Source organism: Geotrypetes seraphini, chromosome 14 (assembly GCF_902459505.1).
Source record: "Geotrypetes seraphini chromosome 14, aGeoSer1.1, whole genome shotgun sequence".
In the NCBI taxonomy this organism is placed as follows: domain Eukaryota; kingdom Metazoa; phylum Chordata; class Amphibia; order Gymnophiona; family Dermophiidae; genus Geotrypetes; species Geotrypetes seraphini.
The window spans coordinates 50,463,862-50,483,647 of NC_047097.1; the positions used below are offsets into that span (position 1 = coordinate 50,463,862).

The following is a 19,786-nucleotide window of genomic DNA, read 5'->3' on the forward strand; positions in this document are numbered from 1 at the left end:
GTTTCTCAGGATCAGTGTAATCTTTAGTTGAGTTATTAATAGTGACGCGAAGCTTCGCAGAGTAGAACATTCCATATTTAGCTTTTAATACTTTCAGTTTAGGCTGGTAGGCAAGCAGATTCTTCTGTGCTCATGCAGTGGTTTTGCTTAAATCAGGCACAAACAAAATATTATTTCCTTCATATTTCAGGGGTGCTTTTTAGTTTAGCATTTTACATTTTCTCCACAATTTGATTAAAACGCAGAAGCTTAACCACTATAGGCTCCGGATATCTACTTGGTGGAAGTCTGTGCAAAGGCTCTCTCAATTTCAAAATCTTTTTGAAAGGACATGTCCAGAAGTGCTGGTATAAAGGATTCCAAGTAATTCATCATGTCTGGTCCTTCATGTCCCTCAAGAAATCCCAGGATTTGAAAATTATTCCTTCTGGCCCTGTTGTTGGAGTCCTCGAGTAGGGTTACCAGACGTCCGGATTTCCCTGGACATGTCCTCCTTTTGAGGACATATCCGGAGGTCCGGACAGCTTTTCAAAATTCGGCACTTGTCTGGGTTTTAAAAAGCCTCCCTCAAAATCGGGCAGGAGGGCAATGCGATGACATCACGTCATCATATTGCATGCGCACATATGTAGATGCCCTCCTGTCCATCCAGAGCAGGCAGCAGAGGGCAGAGCTGGGGCTGGGGCAGGATTGGGGGTGGGACGGGGATGGATGGAACTAGGTGGGCCTAAGGGGTCCGGATTTTCCAAATGGAAAATCTGGTAACCCTATCCTCAAAGACTTTTTCCAACATTGCCACGTGCTTAATTTCTTTCTGCAGCATTTTGATGGAGTTATTTGCCGCTTCCTGTTTATTTCCACCATTTCAATACAATGTTTAAATGTGGTCATGTCTTGCTTCATTTCTGCCAAATCCGATTTAATTTCACTTATGTCTTCTTTGGTGTCGGTAAATAATTCCTTTAAAGAGCGTATCTGTGTCAGTACTGCCTGTGCCGATTCCTCTTCTGTCTTGCTAGCAGCTTCTTTTGGGGGGAGAAGATGGTTCGGGTTTATGGCGTTTGCCACCTTTATTGTTTGCCAATTATTCAAGTTGCAGTTTAGATAATATTCGATGATAATAAGTATATTATCTTTTGATCCGTGGGAGCTTCAATCCTATGCTGCCATCTCCTGTAAGACTCAACAGTGCCCCCGGAAAAGGTAAATAATTAAAACATAGATTTTAGAAAGAATGTACAGATTGGAACTGACAGTCAACTAAATCTCCACTACAATCTTAATTTTTATTCTTTGGACCATCAAAATTTACCCCCCCCCCCTCCTTTTATAAAGCTGCATTAGATATTTTTATTGCCAGCCACAGCGGTATTAGCTCTGACACTCATGGGAATTCCATGAGCATCGGAGCTAATACCACTGCGGCTGGTGATAAAAAAAAAAAAAGCTTAACATAGCTTCATAAAAGGCGGGATTAATTATCTTCAGGAATAACCATTCCAATTTTGGATTTGTAGATACTTGGAGGGCCTCAGAAAAAATAGTTAATGTCTTATTAAAGAAATGACAATTTTGCATGAGGTAAAACTCTTTATAGTTTATAAATGTTCCCCCCTTAAAGGCCTGCATGTTCCCCCCTTCTTTGCAGCGTCCTCCAGCTTCCCCCCTGGCTTCCCGGTCTTAGTTTCAGCTAATTACCACAGCCTGCAGAGAGAATCACCGGTACTGTAGCATTTCTTGCAGGCTGCCATCTGCCTCCACAGCATATTCCCACCCTTCCTCTGACATCAGGGGCAGGATTGCGGCAGAGGGAACGTGCTGCTGAGGATGATGGAAGCCTGCAAGGATCGCTACAGCACCAGTAATCCTCTCTGCAGGCTGCAGTAATTATCTGAAGGTAAGAGTGGAAGGCCAGGGGGGAAGCTGGAGGATGCTGCAAAGAGTGAGCAGTACTACTAGTACAGACCGCAGGTCGCAAGTGGCCCCCGGGCCGCAAGTTTGAGACCACTGATGTAGAGAACTGAGAATTAGACTGCCTGCCTGGGGCATAATCATGTGAAGGGTCAAAATCCCCATCAAGTATTTTGATGCAACCTCCATTCTCAATCAATAGTTGGGTTTTTCTCCTGAAAAATTTAGGATCATCAACTTTATAGATTTAAAAATAGATATTTAACATTATAAATTTGTCACGTTAATATTGCACATCTACCATTATTATTATCAATTTTTTAATTTAAGAATTGCATTGATCAAAATACAGATACCTGCTTTGGCATGTGTTCCAGGGAGAATGTGGTCTAAACTCCAACTAGGTTTTAATTTTAAACATTCTGGATAAGATAAATGAGTTTCTTGAAACATTATGATGTCAGCTTTTTACACAAGTCAATATTTTTTTAAGAGATGATTAATGTCTTTGCTATTTAAGGATAATATCTTAAGTGAAACCATAAAATTCAAACATTATCTGTATAAACATTGTTGTAAATGTCAAACTCAGAGTGCAAACATAGCCTCTTTCAATAAATAAAATCTGATACTTCCCAACAAGAAAAACCAGAAAGGTATAACATAAGAAAATAAAAAGTTTTGTATACCTTTTAAGCGGTAACTCAGAACAGGTTGGGAGTGGGGCATGAAAGGTCAAGATCTGGAATTTCATTATATGGGTAAGACAGACATACGAAGTCTGACCATTAAGTTTGCAAACTCAATCTAGAAAAAGTGATGCATACCTCATTGCTCAATATCACTACGGTCATCTTTGAAGTACTCCCCTTAGGAAGCTATGCACCGATGTGAGTACCTAATTCACCTTTCGAAGCAACTAGTTTGAAACTCTTTTTCTGGAATGCCCATCAGAGTTGTCGTCGTATTACCCTTCATGTCCTGAATATCATCAAAATGTCTTCCTTCAATATTTCCTTTAACTTTGGGTAAAGAAAAAAGTAATCGGGGGCCAGATCAGGTGAGTAGGAAGGGTGTTTCAATACAGTTATTTGTTTTCTGACTAAAATCTCCTTCACAGACAATGGCGTGAGAGCTGGTGCATTGTCATGATGCAAGAGCCATGAGTTGTTGGCAAAATGTTCAGGTCGTTTTCAGTCTAACATTTTCACGCAGCCTTTTCAGGACTTCCAAACAGTAAACTTGGTTAATTGTTTGTCCAGTTGGTACAAATTCAAAATGAACAATCCCTCTAATATATATTTAAAAAAAAAAAAAAAAGGTTAGCAAAAAAGATTAGCAACATCATTTCGACTCTTGATTTGGACTGGCAGATCTTTTGGGGGCCATGGAGAATTGGGTGACTTCCATTGTGTACTTTGACACTTTGGGCTCCTTTTACAAAGGTGCGTTAGGGCCTTAACGTGCGGAATAGCATGCGTTAAAGTTCCCCGCACGCTAGACCTTAACGCCAGCATTGAGCTGGCGTTAGTTCTAGAAGCGTAGCGCGGGTATAGTGCGCGCTAAAATCCTGCGTGCGCTAAAAATGCTAGCGCACCTTTGTAAAAGGAGCCCTTTGTTTCAGAGTCATATTGGTACACCCATGCATCACCAGTGATAACATGGTCCAAAACATCATCTTGCCTCTCCAAAAGATCTTGGCAAACTTCAATTCTCCTTTGCTTTTGTTTATCGGTGAGCTCCTTCAGGACCATTTTTACACACACCTTTCTCATGCCAAGATTTTCAGTTAAGATTTTCCTGTTTCTCTATCGATGTTTACTTGGTCTGCTAGGCTTCTCACAGCCAGCCAACGATTTTGACACACAATTTCATGATTTTTTGCAATGTTTTTGCCAGTTCTGCTCGTTATTGGCTGTCCTGACCTTTCTTCATCGGTGATGCTTTCTCTCCCCTCTGAAAAATGTTTAATCCATTTGTACTCTGCAGTTTTCTTCATGGCATTATCCCCATAAACTTGGACTAACCTGTCCCTGATTTCACCTCCACGCTTGTCAAGTTTAACAAGAAATTTAATGTTTGTTCATTGCTCTAATTCAAGCTTTGACAATCTTGCGACAGCTCACAAAAACACACAACAATAATGAACACCATTCAGCAAGACACCGCCACATGTCGACACGAACTCAGCTGTGAGACACTGATTTACCAAGGTTATGAAACCTTACCAAGTTGTTTGTAAGCGCATGGAGACAAGTTTGCGCACTTAATTGTCAGTCCTCAGATAGGTTAATAATAATTACCATATATACTCAAATATGAACCAATCCAAATATAAACAGGGGTATTCTTTTTTTCCCTCCAAAAAGGGGGTTAAAGGTTGACTCGAATATAAACTGAGGTTAGAAATTTGGGTTATCACGGTAAGCCAATCTAAAAAGGTTGTTCACCCTCCCTCCCCATCAGCTATCTTGTACGTCACTAAACATAATACAAATATCTGTGATGCATATATCACAATAAGGCCCTTATATAGGAAACTGCAACAACAAGCAACCACAAACTTTAAATATAGACAAAAATCAAACTTAAACCTCAAGATTGGTAGGGGTCACATTCGATAGCAAATTCACCTATCATAAACACATTAGTACCGTAGTTCAGCGCTGTTTCCATCAACTAAGAATGATCAGATCACTCGCCAAATTTCTTGATCCTTCTTCCTTAAACATACTGATTCATTCTCTAATGATATCGCGTATTGACTACTGCAATGCTCTCTTTAAAGGCATAACAAAAAAAGAACTTAGACGCCTCCAAATTGTGTAAAATACCACAATAAAAATAATATTTAATGCTAAAAAATATGATCATGTTCCCCCCCCCGTTATATAATGCACATTGGCTACCAGTCGAACACAGGATTAGTTATGAAATCCTCCTCTTTATTTTTAAAACACGCATAAGTAATCAATCCGAATTCATCAATAGTCTCCTTATCCCCTACTGTCCAGCCAAAGCCCTCCGGCCTACGAATCAAAACCTCCTTGTCCTATCATTAAAGCAGATTAACATGATAAGGCTGAACAATTTTGCAGTGACTGCATCAGCTCTTTGGAATTTTATTCCCAACTACATGCGCGAGGAAACATCTCTGTCCCATTTCAAAACAAAGCTGAAAATATTCTTCTTCCAAGACGCTTTTGAAACTTAAGTGCCCTTATAAGAGCTAAATACTTATTGACATTTTTATGAAATCCCCTCCCTACTGTTAATCCCTTGACTATTCTTTTTTCTCAAAAATATTGTAGTTCTTCCCCTTTTCCCCTCTGTTTCTGTTCGTCTTTAGTCAGAATTTTTTCCCCTGTTCGTTTATTGTCAAATTTTATATCAGTTTTATCATTGTAATGCTATTTTATTGTACACTGCTCAGAAGTCTGATTGAGTGGTATCAAAATTTTTTAATAAACTTGAACTCTACACTTTGGAATATAAAAAGAAAGCAGTGCAAATTTACAGTAAAACTGTATTATCTGTTCATGAAATTAAAAATAAAATTATTATTTTTATCTACCTTTGTCTACCTTTTTTTTCTACCTTTGTTGTCTGGCCATTTTATTCATGTTTATCCCAGTTTCCAATTTCTGCTTTCTTCTGTCTTTTCTTAATTTTCTTTCAGGGCTTCAACCTTTTCTCTCCTTCACTTCCTCTTCTACGTCCATCTCTGACTTTAACCTTTTCCTTTCAGTTTTCCTCCATTTATTTTTCTGCATCTCTATCTGCTTCTATTTACAGCTTTCCATTTCCCTCATCCTATTATTTTCCAGTGGTTTGTTGTGTATTTTTTTGCTAACTCTTCCCTCTCTCCCCCCCCCTTCCAGTAACTTCTCTTTTTCTCTTTCCCCCCTTATTTTCACTCTACTAGCCAGTATCTACTGTCTTGCCCCCTCCATCCAACATATCCTCTCCCCTCTTTCCTCCAACATCTCATCTCTCTCTCTCTCTTTCCCTCCATCTCCATCCACAATCTCTCCCCATCACCTTTTATCATTTGCTTCTTCCAACACTACCTACTGGGGCTCTGGGGAATGGAGTCACAGGTCAGGGGCAGGTCCGAAGGCAGAGGGCTGCTTGCAATCCAGATGCGCCGCTGACTCCTCACTCTCCCCTCCTCTCATAACATTTTTATCTTTGTTTTCCATTCATAGTGACAAACAATCCAGAGCTGGAAAAACTTAGAAGAATCATGAAAGAACTACAGTCACTATTCCAGGAGGATGAATCCATCTAATCTGAAACAAAAATTAGTGAACATAAAGCTCCCAGTAGAAACAAAAAGAGAATGGCACACACCCCTGCAATATATCAAGCTGCAAAACTGTGCCAGTACATCACAGGACCCGCCAGAGTCCCTCACATGGGAAAAACATTCAGCATCTTCAAACATAGGGCTCCTTTTACGAAGCCGCATTAGCGGCTTTATCACACATGACTTTTTCTCATGCACAGACAGGTGTTCCTCAGGGGTCTTTTGTTTCAGCCATTTTGGTTTTTAATGTCTGCCACTTTGTAAACTGTTGCAAGACATTACGGTCTCTTACAGACTCTATGCCGATGACATGCAGTTTTTTTCTTCCCATTGAAGGGAATTTTGAAGGGGCAGTAGAGAGGTTACAGACGGCAATGGCAGGGGTAAAGGGCTGGATGGATTGCAATAGGTTAAAATTGAGTGTCCAGAAAACCAAGGTTATGTGAATTAGAAGGAAACAATATTCCAGACTCAGTTGAATTCTTAGGTATATCCAAAATTATTTCAACTGAGGTTAAGTATTTGGGTGTCCTTGTGGATTCCTGCCTGACAAAAGAGGGCATGTTCAAGTTATGGTCCGAAAAATATTTTTTAAGTTGCATCTGTTGAACAATCTTAGACTGTACTTGTCAGGCAGTACTTTTAAGATTATCCTGCAGACAGTAGTCCTTTTAGGTATGCCTGCATCAGCACTATGTGCTCTGCAGGTTGCACAAAATTTGACAGTCAGGATGCTTTTGAAACTGGGGAAGTGTAATTTAAATTGGAGTATAGGATATGTCACTGGCCATATCGAGGTGGAAGAGGATCTCTTTTTCCTTAAAGGACCCACGGCAACAAGAGGGCATCCGTTGAAAATCAGGGGTGGGAAATTTCATGGCGACACCAGAAAATATTTCTTCACCGAAAAGGTGGTTGATCGCTGGAATAATCTTCCACAACAGGTAATTGAGGCCAGCAGCGTGCCAGATTTTAAGAAAAGATGGGATTGGCATGTGGGATCTCTTCATGGAGGTAGTTAGGGGGTGGGCCATTAGTGTGGGCAGACTAGATGGGCCGTGGCCCTTTTCTGCCGTCATGTTCTATGTTTCTATATTTCTATGATACATTATACGTTATAAACTGCTGTTGATGGTCTATCTTTGCATGCATGGATTAGCACCTGAGTGCCTAGTGGACAGTATTCTGCCATATGTTCCGCTTCAAAAGTTGCACTCTGTGGATTGTGCTGACCTATATATTCCAACGGTCAAGCAATTGAGGCTGAAAGTTTCTAGGGCAAGTATGTTTTCCTGTATAGGCCCTTGAGAACGGAATGAGACTCCGATGTATATACGCCAGCAGGAAAACCTGAATAATTTAAAGAGATTACTGAAGAGGTATTTATTCTGTAAATGAAGTATGAGAACTGAGTGCGCTGTTGCATATTTGAGCGCTGGTCGCTTACCTGTTTTCTTATTATCTGTGCTTAGTTTATTGTGTATGTATTATTATTTACTACTGTATATGTGTTTGCTTTGACCCGCTTTGTAAAAAGTGGGATACAAATGAATAAACTATAATACTTCACTAGGCCTTATGTCATTCCCATGTCATTACAGCTCAGTAAAGGAAGCGAGGATATAGTTTGATAGAGGTTGTTTTCTGCAGCATCCGCTTCAGTGAGAATAAAATCTCAAGGCTTTTGCTGTCACCTACAGGAGACTGGTAGTACTACTCCAGAAAAATATTTTTAAATATTTCATTTATTTGAAAAGTGCTGATATTTTTATTTTAGTATAAAGTATGCAAATTGTGATTCCTTTGATGAATTTACCTCCCCTTTTACCAAAACTGTGAAAGCGGTTTTTAGCGCCGGCTGGCACTGCTCCTGATGCTCATACAGTTCCTATGAGTGTTGGGAGCAGCACAGAGCATTCAGTGCACTGGCCTGTGCTAAAAATCGCTTTCGCGGTTTTGTAAAAGGGGGGAAGGGTTAATAAAGAACTAATCAAAGATCACTAGATGGCTTTTGTGCTAGGGTAGCATTGTAACTCGATTGCAATCTGAATATGTTTCCTGGATTTCCAGAGTTGCAGTGAAAATGTGAATATGACGAAAACAGGAGATGGATACATCTATAGCTATTGGAGAGATTTGTCTACTGCAGTGATAATCTATTGAGCCAAGCAACAGCAGAAACTACAAAGATTAAATGTTCAGAAAACTTATTTCTTAAATGAGTTAATACGTTATGCTCCCTCTCTAGAAATATTCTCTCCCGCCACAAACAAAACCACCCCTGCAGTGGGAGAGATGCCAATTCTCTTCTGCTGCCACGCAACACCTCCCCCCCTCCGCCCTCAAGAAGTTGCCTCCGCTGAGGCAGACCAGAGGTCCATCTCGCCCAGCGGTCCGCTCCCACGGCGGCCCATCAGGCCTATTGCCTGAGCAGTGGTCCCTGACTATTTCTATAACCTACCTCTACTCCTATCCCTATAACCTACCTCTACTCCATCTCGTGTGGCTGAATGCCACTGGTGAGCATATTTTATGCTCAAACAAGGCACGTGCTTATTGCATTGCTTTCCCGGCACAAGCACACATTCACGCCTCTTTACTGCGCATGTGCCGATCACTATCAGCAGCAACTCGACACATGTAAATTTATCAAACCTTTGCTACTGTCCGCTGACCTCATTTACATGCGCAATTTTTGGAGAATGACCTGCACTTTTCGACATCGCTACAAGAACACCTGCAACAGCGCCCCATCAGTTTTTAGTGCAGATTTTTTTTTTTTTTTAGAATCATGCCCTTAGAACAGTTGGCCTCCAACTCAAACCCTTTGCAGGGCCACATTTTGGATTTGTAGGTACTTGGAGGGCCTCAGAAAAAAATAGTTAATGTCTTATTAAAGAAATGTCAACTTTGCATGAGGTAAAACTCTTTATAGTTTATAAATCTTTCCTATTGGCTAAGTCTTAATAATACTATTGTCATTTATAGCTAAAGAGATCTATGATCAAGAAACTGTTATGTTTTACTTTTGTGATTATGATAAACATACCGAGGGCCTCAAAATAGTACCTTTGCAGGCCGCGAGTTTGAGTCCACTGCCTTAGAGCTGAACTTAGCTAAAATCCAACAACCTTAACGTGCCGATTTGGTTTTACCCTGACGAAAAGGCATCGCCCTACAACAACTGTTTCCCAACCTTCCCTTCTACGAGACAGTTAAAGAAACGTTCGCAGGAGCCATTGCTTCTACTCTACAGCCAAGCAGATTGCGAGAACTGCAATCACTTCCGCTTTACCTGGCGGGAGGCGGGACAGACACCTTCTTACTCCGCCTCCCAGCAGCTACCCAACGACGCAACCGAAAGAACGAGCCTGGCAGGTGACTGACAAGCCGAAGAGCCTATACAAAGCATCCCGATTCGTGACGTTAGCGAGCTGCGACGGCTGAGAAGCTGCTCTGATTTGCCGCTTGTCCCTTGATAGGGCGTCAAGCGACTGGGTCATGTGATCTGCTGAAAGGCCAAAGAGGGGTTGTGGTCACCATGGTAAGTTGTTTGCCGCTGATGCTAATGTTCAGCTTTTTGATGATTGTTCAAGAGAAATTCATTGCTTATTTTAATAAATAATGATGATGATGTCAGTTCCAAATTAGTATCGGATAATGGGTAAGAAAGCCAAGGGAGTTATATAGCAGGAATAGGAGATTCCTAGTTTTAATTCCGAAGCTTAGGTGAGTCTCTATAACCTGCTTCCTGTCAGGTTCACTACTACTATTTATTATTTCTATAGCTTTGGAGCGCTGTACATTTTAACATGCAATAGACAGTCCCTGCTCAGAAGAGCTTACAATCTAATTTAGACAGGACATTTCAGGGTTGGGAGGTTTTTACTGTGATTGTTTACATAGATGCTAGAAGACAATTAGGAACTGGAGCCAAAGGGACAGGGTTTCAAAATGCCAGTGGTTAAAGAACAAAAAGTTTAGGATAAGACTAAAAGGGAGTGCAGCCAGGAAATAAATACTGCTGCCTCTAAAAATGTGGCTGAACAAACACCTGCAACAGGTTCCCCCTACCAGCCAGGGAGGTGTGGAAAGTAATCAGACTAGTGTGATTAAATCTTTGATAATGTCACCTCTACCCGTTCTTTTTCTTGCAGAGATTTCGGTTCTGTGGAGACTTGGACTGCCCTGACTGGGTTCTAGCAGAAATCAGTACCTTGGCCAAAATAGTTAAGTAGAAACTGTTAATGAAGACAGATAGCTAGAGACCCTTCTTTATGTTTGTAGTCTATCAGCAAGAGTGGGGATGATTGAAACAGATAATGTGGGATGGGCTAAGAAATGAGGGTTTGCCTCTGTTAATATTACTAGTTCTTATTTCAGTAGTGCTATATAGATTGTACAGCTCCCTGTTCCATTAAACTTACAGTCTAGTTGCAGAGGTGGAGCACTTGCCTTTGTACTGCCTGGAATGGATATGATGAAGCTAAAAGTACTGTTACTGAGGAAAAGAGCTGTGCGTTTCAGGAGAAACTAAACTGGTGACTGAAGGAATTTTTTTTTTTTTTTTTTTTTGCCATATAAGATCCTTTTTTTTTTTTTTTTTGCCATATAAGATCCTTAAGACCAAAGGGTGGGGTAGAGAGGTAAGCAGGGCAGTTAATTTAATTCCAGGGTGCTTGATAGTATACTTAATTAGATGGCTATTGTTATTTGATGTAGGCTATACTCTTTTTTTGATTGAAATAACTATAAAATTGAATAAAAAAAGGAGAGACTGAACCATTTCTTGTGCCCTTGGACAGTGAGTACACATAGTTTAGTTATTCTTGTTTTTACAAGAATCATATGACTCTGCTAAATGTTCAGGATGAGTATAAAGAGATGACTAACATGCATAAAATCTTATTAAAGTTTGAATTTCTGATCCAAAAAGTTTCAATTTGTTACTTCTGTTCAGAGATTCATTGTTTTGGGCCACATGAGCAAAAATAGTAGAAATCTGGTGAAAGAACTGGGAACCTCTACTGCAGTGCTAAGAAACAGAAGGACTGAGCTACATTTTTTTTCTCTTTTCAGTCATCTGTGAAACTGAAGCTGATTTGTGCTCAGGTGTTAAAAGATCTGCTAGGGGAAGGGATCGATGTGAGTAGCTTTTTTTCATTTATAAGCAAAGAAATATAGAACTGATAGTTTCTCTGAGACAGGATTGAAACTCATGATAGAGAGGTGCAAAGAAGATCAGGATTGAGTCTTTTCCCTCAAAGCGATACATCAATATCATTTTTTTACAAAAGTATATACAGTAACAACTAACCAGCACTCTCAACCAGCAGACAAAAAAAAAATTGTCTCCCACGCTCCTCAGACAACTCCAAAGTCATGTGCTCCTGACCCAACATCCCCTGAAGCATCAGCAGCAGCCACAAATCCCCCTCCAGCCTCCAAAGCATGAGCAGCAGCCAGTAAGCAGAGGAAGCGCCGTAAACAGGCTGCTTCCGGCCAGCTCCGGCTTAAACACTTCTTTAAAATCTTTGGTTAAATTACCATATCATGGAATTATGGTAGGTTTAGTTACAGAAGGATTCTTCACAGTGTACACATCCTGGATTATCCTGGTTGTTTCTCTCTCTTACAGTATGAAAAGATTTTGAAGTTAACTTCAGATGCCAGATTTGGTGAGTACATACATCCAGGGGTGTAGCTATCATTGAGCGAGCATACCATTGAACCCTTCCTTCTGCTCACAAAGATCCACCCTTTCCTTCCTACTCTTGGCTACTTATCTACCTGCTGGGTCCTCCACAGCTACAGGATCAAAAGTAGCTGAGTCCCGTCATCTTGGTCCTTCCGCCAAGGGCCCACTGAGTCCTAGTTACATCACTGCATACATCATTTTGTAAAAAAAAAAACCCCACACAGTTATGAGTAGAAAATTTCTCCCATTTTTATTCATGCAGGCATATGGTACTACTTTTAGAGCTTAAGAATAGCAATAATGGATCAGACTGATGGTTCTTCTAGCCCAGTATCCTGCTTCCAACAGTGGCCAATCCAAGTCGCAAGTACCTGACAGAATCCCAAATAGTAGCAAGATTTCATGCTACCGATCCCAGGGACATCAGTGGCGTTCCCCATGTCCGTTTCATAGGAGATTTTTATTAGATGATGAATATACTGTTTTTGAGTCTGAATTAGGAAGTATTGATTAACCCCCCTCCTTTACAAAGCCACGCTAGCATTTTTAGCACTGGCCGTGATAGTAACGGCTCAGATGCTCACAGGAATTCTATGAGCATCAGAATTTACCGCCATGGCCGGTGCTAAAAATACTAGTGCAGCTTTGTAAAGGAGGGGGTTAATGTATGTTTGTTTTTATTACAAGTGTCTTTGTGAACTGCTGAGAACCTCAGATTGTGCAGTATGTATGTATATGTACATTTATTTTGGGTTTTCTTATTGTCTTTGTTATTTGTGATGTTTGGGGGTTTTTGTGGTGATCCTTTTATGTATATTTTTATCATGTAAACCAGGGGTGTCCAACCTGCGGCTCAATGGCAAGGGCGGCCCCGGTCGAGGGTGATGCAGTGTTTTCCTCTGCTGCCTCCGGGTGTTTGCCGTCTTGCCGGCTCCCTCCTCTGTCTTGCTGCAGTGTTTGTGCAGCCCCAGAAACATATTTTTCGGCCAATGCAGCCCAGGGAAGCCAAAAGGTTGGACACCTTTGATGTAGACCATACTGGTGTTTCCTCATGTAAAGCAGTCTATCAGATTTAATACACTTTATTATACAGTCCTCTGAACCTCACTGCTTACATTATCTCTGCATTCCATCCCTCCATAAATCCTGTATTGTGGGAGCCTATTCTCGCTGCAATATTGGTCGGTCAGCCAAGCTACCTGAGAGAGAGAAACTAGGGCTCTATTTAAATTAAATCATGCAATTTAAAAATTGGAATCTTGTAATTTTTTAAAGGTAGGGTATGTCCACTGCTCTGTCCATGCGAACACCATCGCTGTCACCTCCCCATCGAAGCTCCATCCCTGTCTCTGCCCTATCCCCGTTTTTTTTGGTTTTTTGGGGGGGAGAGGGGGTTGGCAGTTTTTAAACCATGGGGCATGGTTTGCAGGAGCTCCTGGACCCGTGAATGGGAGGGGGGCTTCTGGCCCAGGACGGAAGGGAAGGTAGGCATAGAGAGGTCAACTCGCTGCAGTCTCATCCTTTACTTAGGGAGCAAATCCCTTTACCATTCCTGTGGAGCGGTGAAAAACCTTGCTTCTGAACCCGCAATAAATTGGTCAAATTTTTCCCTGTTCCTGCGGTTTTGCTGTGGTTTACTGCGAAAGCAGGTATCCATGGCATTCTCTAATTAACGTGTTTAATCATGGCATTAACTGTGATTAATGTGCAGCCTTAAGAAAAGCAAGTAGAAGATGAGTGCCATTAATGTAGTTCCTCTGTCGTGTTTTTCTCTTTTTCAGAATCAGGAGATGTGAAGGCAACTGTTGCAGTCCTAAGTTTCATACTATCTAGTGCAGCTAAGCACAATGTAGACAGCGAATCTCTGTCTAGTGAGTTACAGCAGCTGGGCCTTCCCAAAGGTACTGCGCTGAGGGGAAAGGGAATACGCTTAGGTATTGACTTAATACAATAAAGGTTATTACTAAATTGTACTTTGGAGAAGGGGAAGTGACATCACTGCTAAGATGGCCGCTTTAGCTGTGAGCTATGATCCTTCACGAACATTTGTCGGCATATGTTCTATTTATACTCATCCCACTCTCTTTCAAATAATATGCTTAAAAGCCCTACAGGCATCAATATCTTGACATTTGCTTTTTGGCCAGGAATGCAATTCTAGTGCCAAAATGGTGCCTGTATTGCCGACAGCAGAGAATTTGGACATTCAAGCTATGATTGAGAACACTCTTGAAGGCAGTCATGGGAACCCATTCATCACTTCATAAATTACGCTCTACCATTTAAAGTGGAAGCTTGTCTTTTACATGTTAAACCATCTGGACTGCCATCAATGACTCATAAATTAACCACTCTTGTTTGTGGTTGCAAAGCTTTTATTAGCCCAGTTTATGGGGAGGGGGAATGCAAATTCACCAATTATGGAGAAGGTATTACATAAGATGGTCTTTGTCTGATGTCCAAAATGACTGCGCAAAAACAAGGCCAAATGCAAAAATTTGAAAAGGTTTGGGACCCTTATTTACAATGGAGACAGTTGTATGTTTTATGTGGTTCAGAGAGATAATGCAATAGGGGGAGAGGAAAAGGAGGGTACAAGGGGGCACTCGGAGAAACTGAAAGGGGATAGATTTAGAACCAATGCCAGGAAGTTCTTCTTCACCCAGAGAGTGGTGGACACATGGAACGCACTCCCGGAGGTAGTGGTGGGGCAAAAGACACTACAGGGATTCAAAGAAGGTTTGGATAAATTCTTGAAGGAAAAGGGGATTGAGGGATACAGATAGAAGTAAGGATAGGTTTTTTTAGGGCAGGGAACACTTGACAGGTCATGGACCTGATGGGCCACCGCGGGTGCGGACCGCTGGGTGCAATGGACCTCTGGTCTGATCCCGGTGGAGGCAACTTCTTATGTTCTTATGTTCTTATTAATAGCGAGAGTTGGATTATATAAAAACCAAATATTTGAAGTACTTAAGTTTTGTTTAATTTTGTATAGATGTAATCTAAATCTCTGTATTTAGTTTTGATTGGCCATTATAAACACTTGTTTAGCACGACATGGCTGTATTTAAAACTTTTCTATAAATATAATGTTGAAGATTTCCTGAAATTTACAGGTGTGATATGTGATAGTTGTCACAGATGATATGAAAACTGAGTTTGTGAATGAATCAAAACTGAGTATACTGTATATATATCTAATCTAATCCTTAGGTTTGTATACCGCCTCATCGCCACGTTCTGTATATATATGTTAAAAATTGGAAAGTCTGAGGCATTGTAATTGCAGATTGAAAAGTTTAAATTGCTGATTCTACATTTTAGTTCTGCTAAGAAAGGTTAGGAAGACATAGTCAAATTTATATGCCATTCTTAAGATACATCCATGGAATTTATAGATAAGGTTCTCAGAGGAACAGGAAACTTGGGGTTTTTTACAGAGAGAATCTAATGCTAATTGGGAGGTCATACAGAAGTTAAGATGTGTCTGCAGGATGCCAGGATGTAGATGTCAAGATGTAGGCTTTTTACTGACATGATTGATGTCTAAAAAGGTCAGAGATCAAAAGTGATTTAGAAAGAAAAAGCGAAATACTGCCACCTGCTGGGTTTAAAAACTTAACATTAGAATGGACTTAATATTAAAATTAAGAATTTAAATGTAACATTAACGTAAGGCATTTTTGGAAAGGAAGTCATGTGATTAACTGTGCCATTGTATTCTAAAGCATGATAATTATTACAAATTATGTCACATAGGGTATAAATCTGTTTGTCCTTGCTTTCTCCCTTTGAAGAGCACTGAAATTGTGATGGCTTGCTCTTCCCAGGTATAGGAGAACTATTAATAAATCCTAATAGATTATTACATGGCTTTTCCTCATGTCTGTTATTTGAATTCACAGAATGGAGTCTCTAGCCCAGTCATGTGGGAGAGAGAATCCATTCTGGCAATTCTTTTGGCCCCGAAGTTCAAGTCTGGCTTGAACAATAATTTTTAAAAATGTACCTTGATCTAGTGGGAAAAGTGAATCGGTAGTTTTTAATTAATAAAGTTTGGGACACATGTTCCCTAGGGTATTGAGGAGTCACTAAGTCTAGACTTCGATTGGAAGAGGCATCCAAACTTTGGGACCCTGGCTGATGGGTACAATATTAGCTTTTTCCCTTGGCTGTTTGGTATGCTGGGTGCGATTTAACTTATGTATATCTTTTTGCTTTGTAGAACACGCCACTGGATTGTGCCGCTCTTATGAAGATAAACAGAGCTCCCTGCAGGAGAGGCTGAGCGCTTGTAGCCTAAGGTGTAAGTTACCATGTTTCTGCTTACGGGCCCTTTAAAAAGGTGGGTGGAGCAGAATGTGAACAAGTCTACTGTGAGGGAAGTGAGAAAGGGTTTCAGTTTGGGAGGGTATCGTATATTAAATGTTTCTAAAATTTTCAAGAACTAAAACAGAAATATCCCCCTAACACAAGATAGAGCAATGTTGCTGTATGACTTAACTAAGGGCTCCTTTTACAATGGCGCGCTAGCCCCTACCGCCTCCTTTTAAGCAGGCGGTAATTTTTCGACTAGCGCGCGCTAATCTTGTGCATGCGCTAAAAATGCTAGCGCACCTTAGTAAAAGGATACCTAAGTGTAGAATTACAAGAATAACAATTTTATTTAAACCAGTGTATTGCAAACTTTTTCATCGCGACACACTAAACTTGGGGTTGCGTCTAGAGAACCTACAAGCATGTGCGGACATCAACGGATGACGTCGCATGCATTTGTGTGATGTCATCACGTCAACGTCCACACATGCGCAGAGGCCCTCCAGACATGGCCCTGAGCTCAGGGGCCTTCCAAAACCCGAACAAATTGCTGGTATATTGGAAATCCTTCCATGGGTTGGGGGGGGGCAGAGAGGAGGAGAGGCGCCTGTGCCGGCAATGACAGGCTTCTATCTCGCTGCGGCATACAGGTTGCGATTCATTGTTTGTTTGGGGGGGGGGGGTTTGTTTGGTTTTTATATAACCAAAAACATAAGACACAGAAAGAAATCTACCACCCAAATTGCAAAAATCACAAAGATAATTATTTAAAACGCTTCATCAGTAAAAAAAAAAAAAAATTGCAAACATCAGCCACATAACCAATTCCAAACCTTCCCACCTGATATGACTCCCCCAAAAAGCCTAAAATTATATATTAAGAGCTTCAAAAAAAGTTTATACCCTTTTCCTAAAACTAGAGAGGCATCCAATAATAATAATAATCAGTTTATATACCGCAGGACCGTGAAATTCTATGCGGTTTACAATAATTAAAAATTACAATTAAAAGAGAAGTTAGATAAAACTAAAAAATTAAAACCAATGATTAAAAAATACTGTGATGATCTAAATCAGGGATCTCAAAGTCCCTTCTTGAGGGCCGCAATCCAGGAGGATTTTCAGGATTTCCCCAATGAATATGCATTGAAAACAGTGCATGCACACAGATCTCATGCATATTCATTGGGGAAATCCTGAAAACCCAACTGGATTGCGGCCCTCAAGAAGGGACTTTGAGATCCCTGATCTAAATGGTCTTACAAATTCTCTGGGTAATGACAAAAAATTGAGCTTGTATTGCACCTAATTGAAAACCACTGAGAAAGGGATACTTCAGCAAATCCCGATTACTGGACTGTAGGTGACAACTTCAACTGTGCCATTTGGAGGATGGAAGGTAACCAATGAGTGCTCTAATCATGTAAGTTTTTCCATACTAAGCAAAAGAAATTCTATCTGGAAATGCAATGTGTGCCAAGGTAGCTTCTTTGTCTTCCAAGAAGTTATCAAACACTAAAACAGGGAAAGCTTTAGATGGCAATACAGGAAAAAAAAATGAAAGGATTAGAACTAAATAAGAACAAAAATTGTGGAACAGGAGATTGAATGTACCAGTTTGTAGTTTAATACATGTCCAAATAATATAAAAGCAATACACAAAGGATAGACAAACTGTGGTTTGGCAAAACTAAAAATGCCTTCCTCAGAGGTCCTAGAAGATGGAAACCCAGATATTTAAAGTGCCCCTTAACCTTTAGACTTTGATGGTAAGCTCTTTAATACACGAGTCTAGTCTGTCATTTATCCTATGCTTTAGTACACTTTATTTTCACTGATTCAGTCTCTCCCTTTTTTTAAATTTTGTTCTTTCTATTCCTCTCTCCTCAGTGTCCCTATTGGACTCTGTTTCTTGGCGAGTGGATTACACGCTGAGCTCCAGTGAAATTCAGCAGGTCAATGAACCACTTGTGCACCTAAAGCTGAACGTGCAGGACAGCGACACCAGGCTTGTAGATCCTATCACCTTGACAGTCTCAGCAGAGAAGTTCCGTGTTCTCCTGACAGGTGTGTAAATATAATAATGCTTCTGAAAATGTAATTCCTGTGCAAACAGCGTACAATTTCTTACAAATGGGTTGTGTATCCCAATTTGCAAGTTGGATTTTAGAAGGCATTAGTCATTTTTCTCAGCTCTGCCTCCTTGTCTCCCTGGGCAGTGCCCTCTCTCTTCAGTCTTAACTTCTACGGGCAAGTTGACAAGATCGTCTTTTCCTCTACTCTGCACTAGATTTTGTTATTTTCATGTCTTAATCTGATCTTTTTCAAGGTTTCCCTGTACTAAGAGGTTCCCTGTAGTTGTGGGACAACTCTGCCTGGGTCAGACATTTGAGTTTGTAGCCGGGAGGACCACACTTTTTTAAAAGAGCACCAGCTAGCAGCCTGCTCTACACTTGGAAGCTCGGGGATAGGTTCCCTGGGAGTGGTACTCGCCCCTGCGGAGTCAGGCACTCAAGCACAGGCTGATAGATCCCATGACTGGCCGGGTGGCTTGGCAGAGGTTGGCTGCATCTTTACATTATGCATTAAGAGGAACCCATATGTTCTCAACAGCTCATGAACCGCACCACATTTTTGTTTGCTCCTGTTCTGTCAAATGAATGTTTGTCTACCCTCTCCTGGAGGCACACAGCCACTCAGAGTTTCAGGATTACCAAGGTGAAATAAATGATAAATTTTCATAGAATGTATCTCCACTTTATACAAATTTTTCTTGTGCTTATATTGTGGTAATCTTGAAACCCTGACCGTCTAGGTATGCCTCCAGCAGAGGGTGGATGCAAGAAGCCTATAATAGGAGATGAACACAGACATATAGTGAAGCAGTGCTCAGAAGAAATTCAATGCAAATGATATGCATGCTTAATACACACTGGTAAACAAAGTAGGGAGAACATACTTGGCACTTGCACACATATGGTCTGCGGTAAGCACAACTCTTGTGTACATGCCCAGACAAAATATGCACATACAAGTGCAGATTGGAGAAGTTCTTTGCCTGTAAATATGAGCCTTTCACAAATTGTTTGCACTTAAACTTTTGAAAGGCTCATATTTAAGGTCGGGATACTTTCATTTTTGCTCCAATTCTCGTTCACACTTTTTTTTCATTACAACATTTAAAACTTGCAGAGGCTTCCTTCCCCTTCCAAAAGTAGATAAAACCTGCAGTTTAATGGATCACAGGGACAAGAAATCTTTTGTGAAAACCTTCAACACCACCCCTGCGCTAACATTGTTTACAGCATTAAGGTCAGCATTTGCTTCTGTGCATTGCAGTGCTTCAATTTTGAGCACTGGGAAGGAATACTGCCTGTGGTATAGCAAGGGTGAGAGGTGCCCAGGATAGTGGCACCCCCAACTGGTCCTTCCCTGCCCCCTCCTGGCGCACATGTGCCCCTTCCCCCGTAGCTCTATAATGTTCCCGCCATAAGCATCACCAATTTGCTGCCTGCGTCTCCTTTTCCTCTGACATCACTTCCTAGGTG

At 40.8% G+C, this 19,786-nt stretch overlaps 2 protein-coding genes across 3 annotated transcripts in view; both read left to right on the forward strand.

Annotated features, from left to right (window-relative positions):
• The first annotated feature begins 9,675 nt into the window (after window positions 1-9,675).
• COMMD4 (COMM domain containing 4) overlaps window positions 9,676-19,786 on the forward strand; it is a 29,609-nt gene continuing 19,498 nt past the window's right edge. For both annotated transcript variants that reach the window (XM_033920913.1, XM_033920912.1), the window contains exons 1-7: window positions 9,676-9,764; window positions 10,378-10,449; window positions 11,300-11,365; window positions 11,859-11,898; window positions 13,700-13,819; window positions 16,147-16,227; window positions 18,129-18,305. In XM_033920913.1, the coding sequence (XP_033776804.1) occupies window positions 9,762-9,764; window positions 10,378-10,449; window positions 11,300-11,365; window positions 11,859-11,898; window positions 13,700-13,819; window positions 16,147-16,227; window positions 18,129-18,305 (559 nt within the window). In that variant the 5' untranslated portion in view covers window positions 9,676-9,761. The remainder of the gene's footprint in view (window positions 9,765-10,377; window positions 10,450-11,299; window positions 11,366-11,858; window positions 11,899-13,699; window positions 13,820-16,146; window positions 16,228-18,128; window positions 18,306-19,786) is intronic.
• NEIL1 (nei like DNA glycosylase 1) overlaps window positions 18,173-19,786 on the forward strand; it is a 40,536-nt gene continuing 38,922 nt past the window's right edge. The window contains exon 1 of the mRNA XM_033920908.1: window positions 18,173-18,305. The gene's annotated coding sequence lies outside the window, so the exon portion shown is untranslated. The remainder of the gene's footprint in view (window positions 18,306-19,786) is intronic.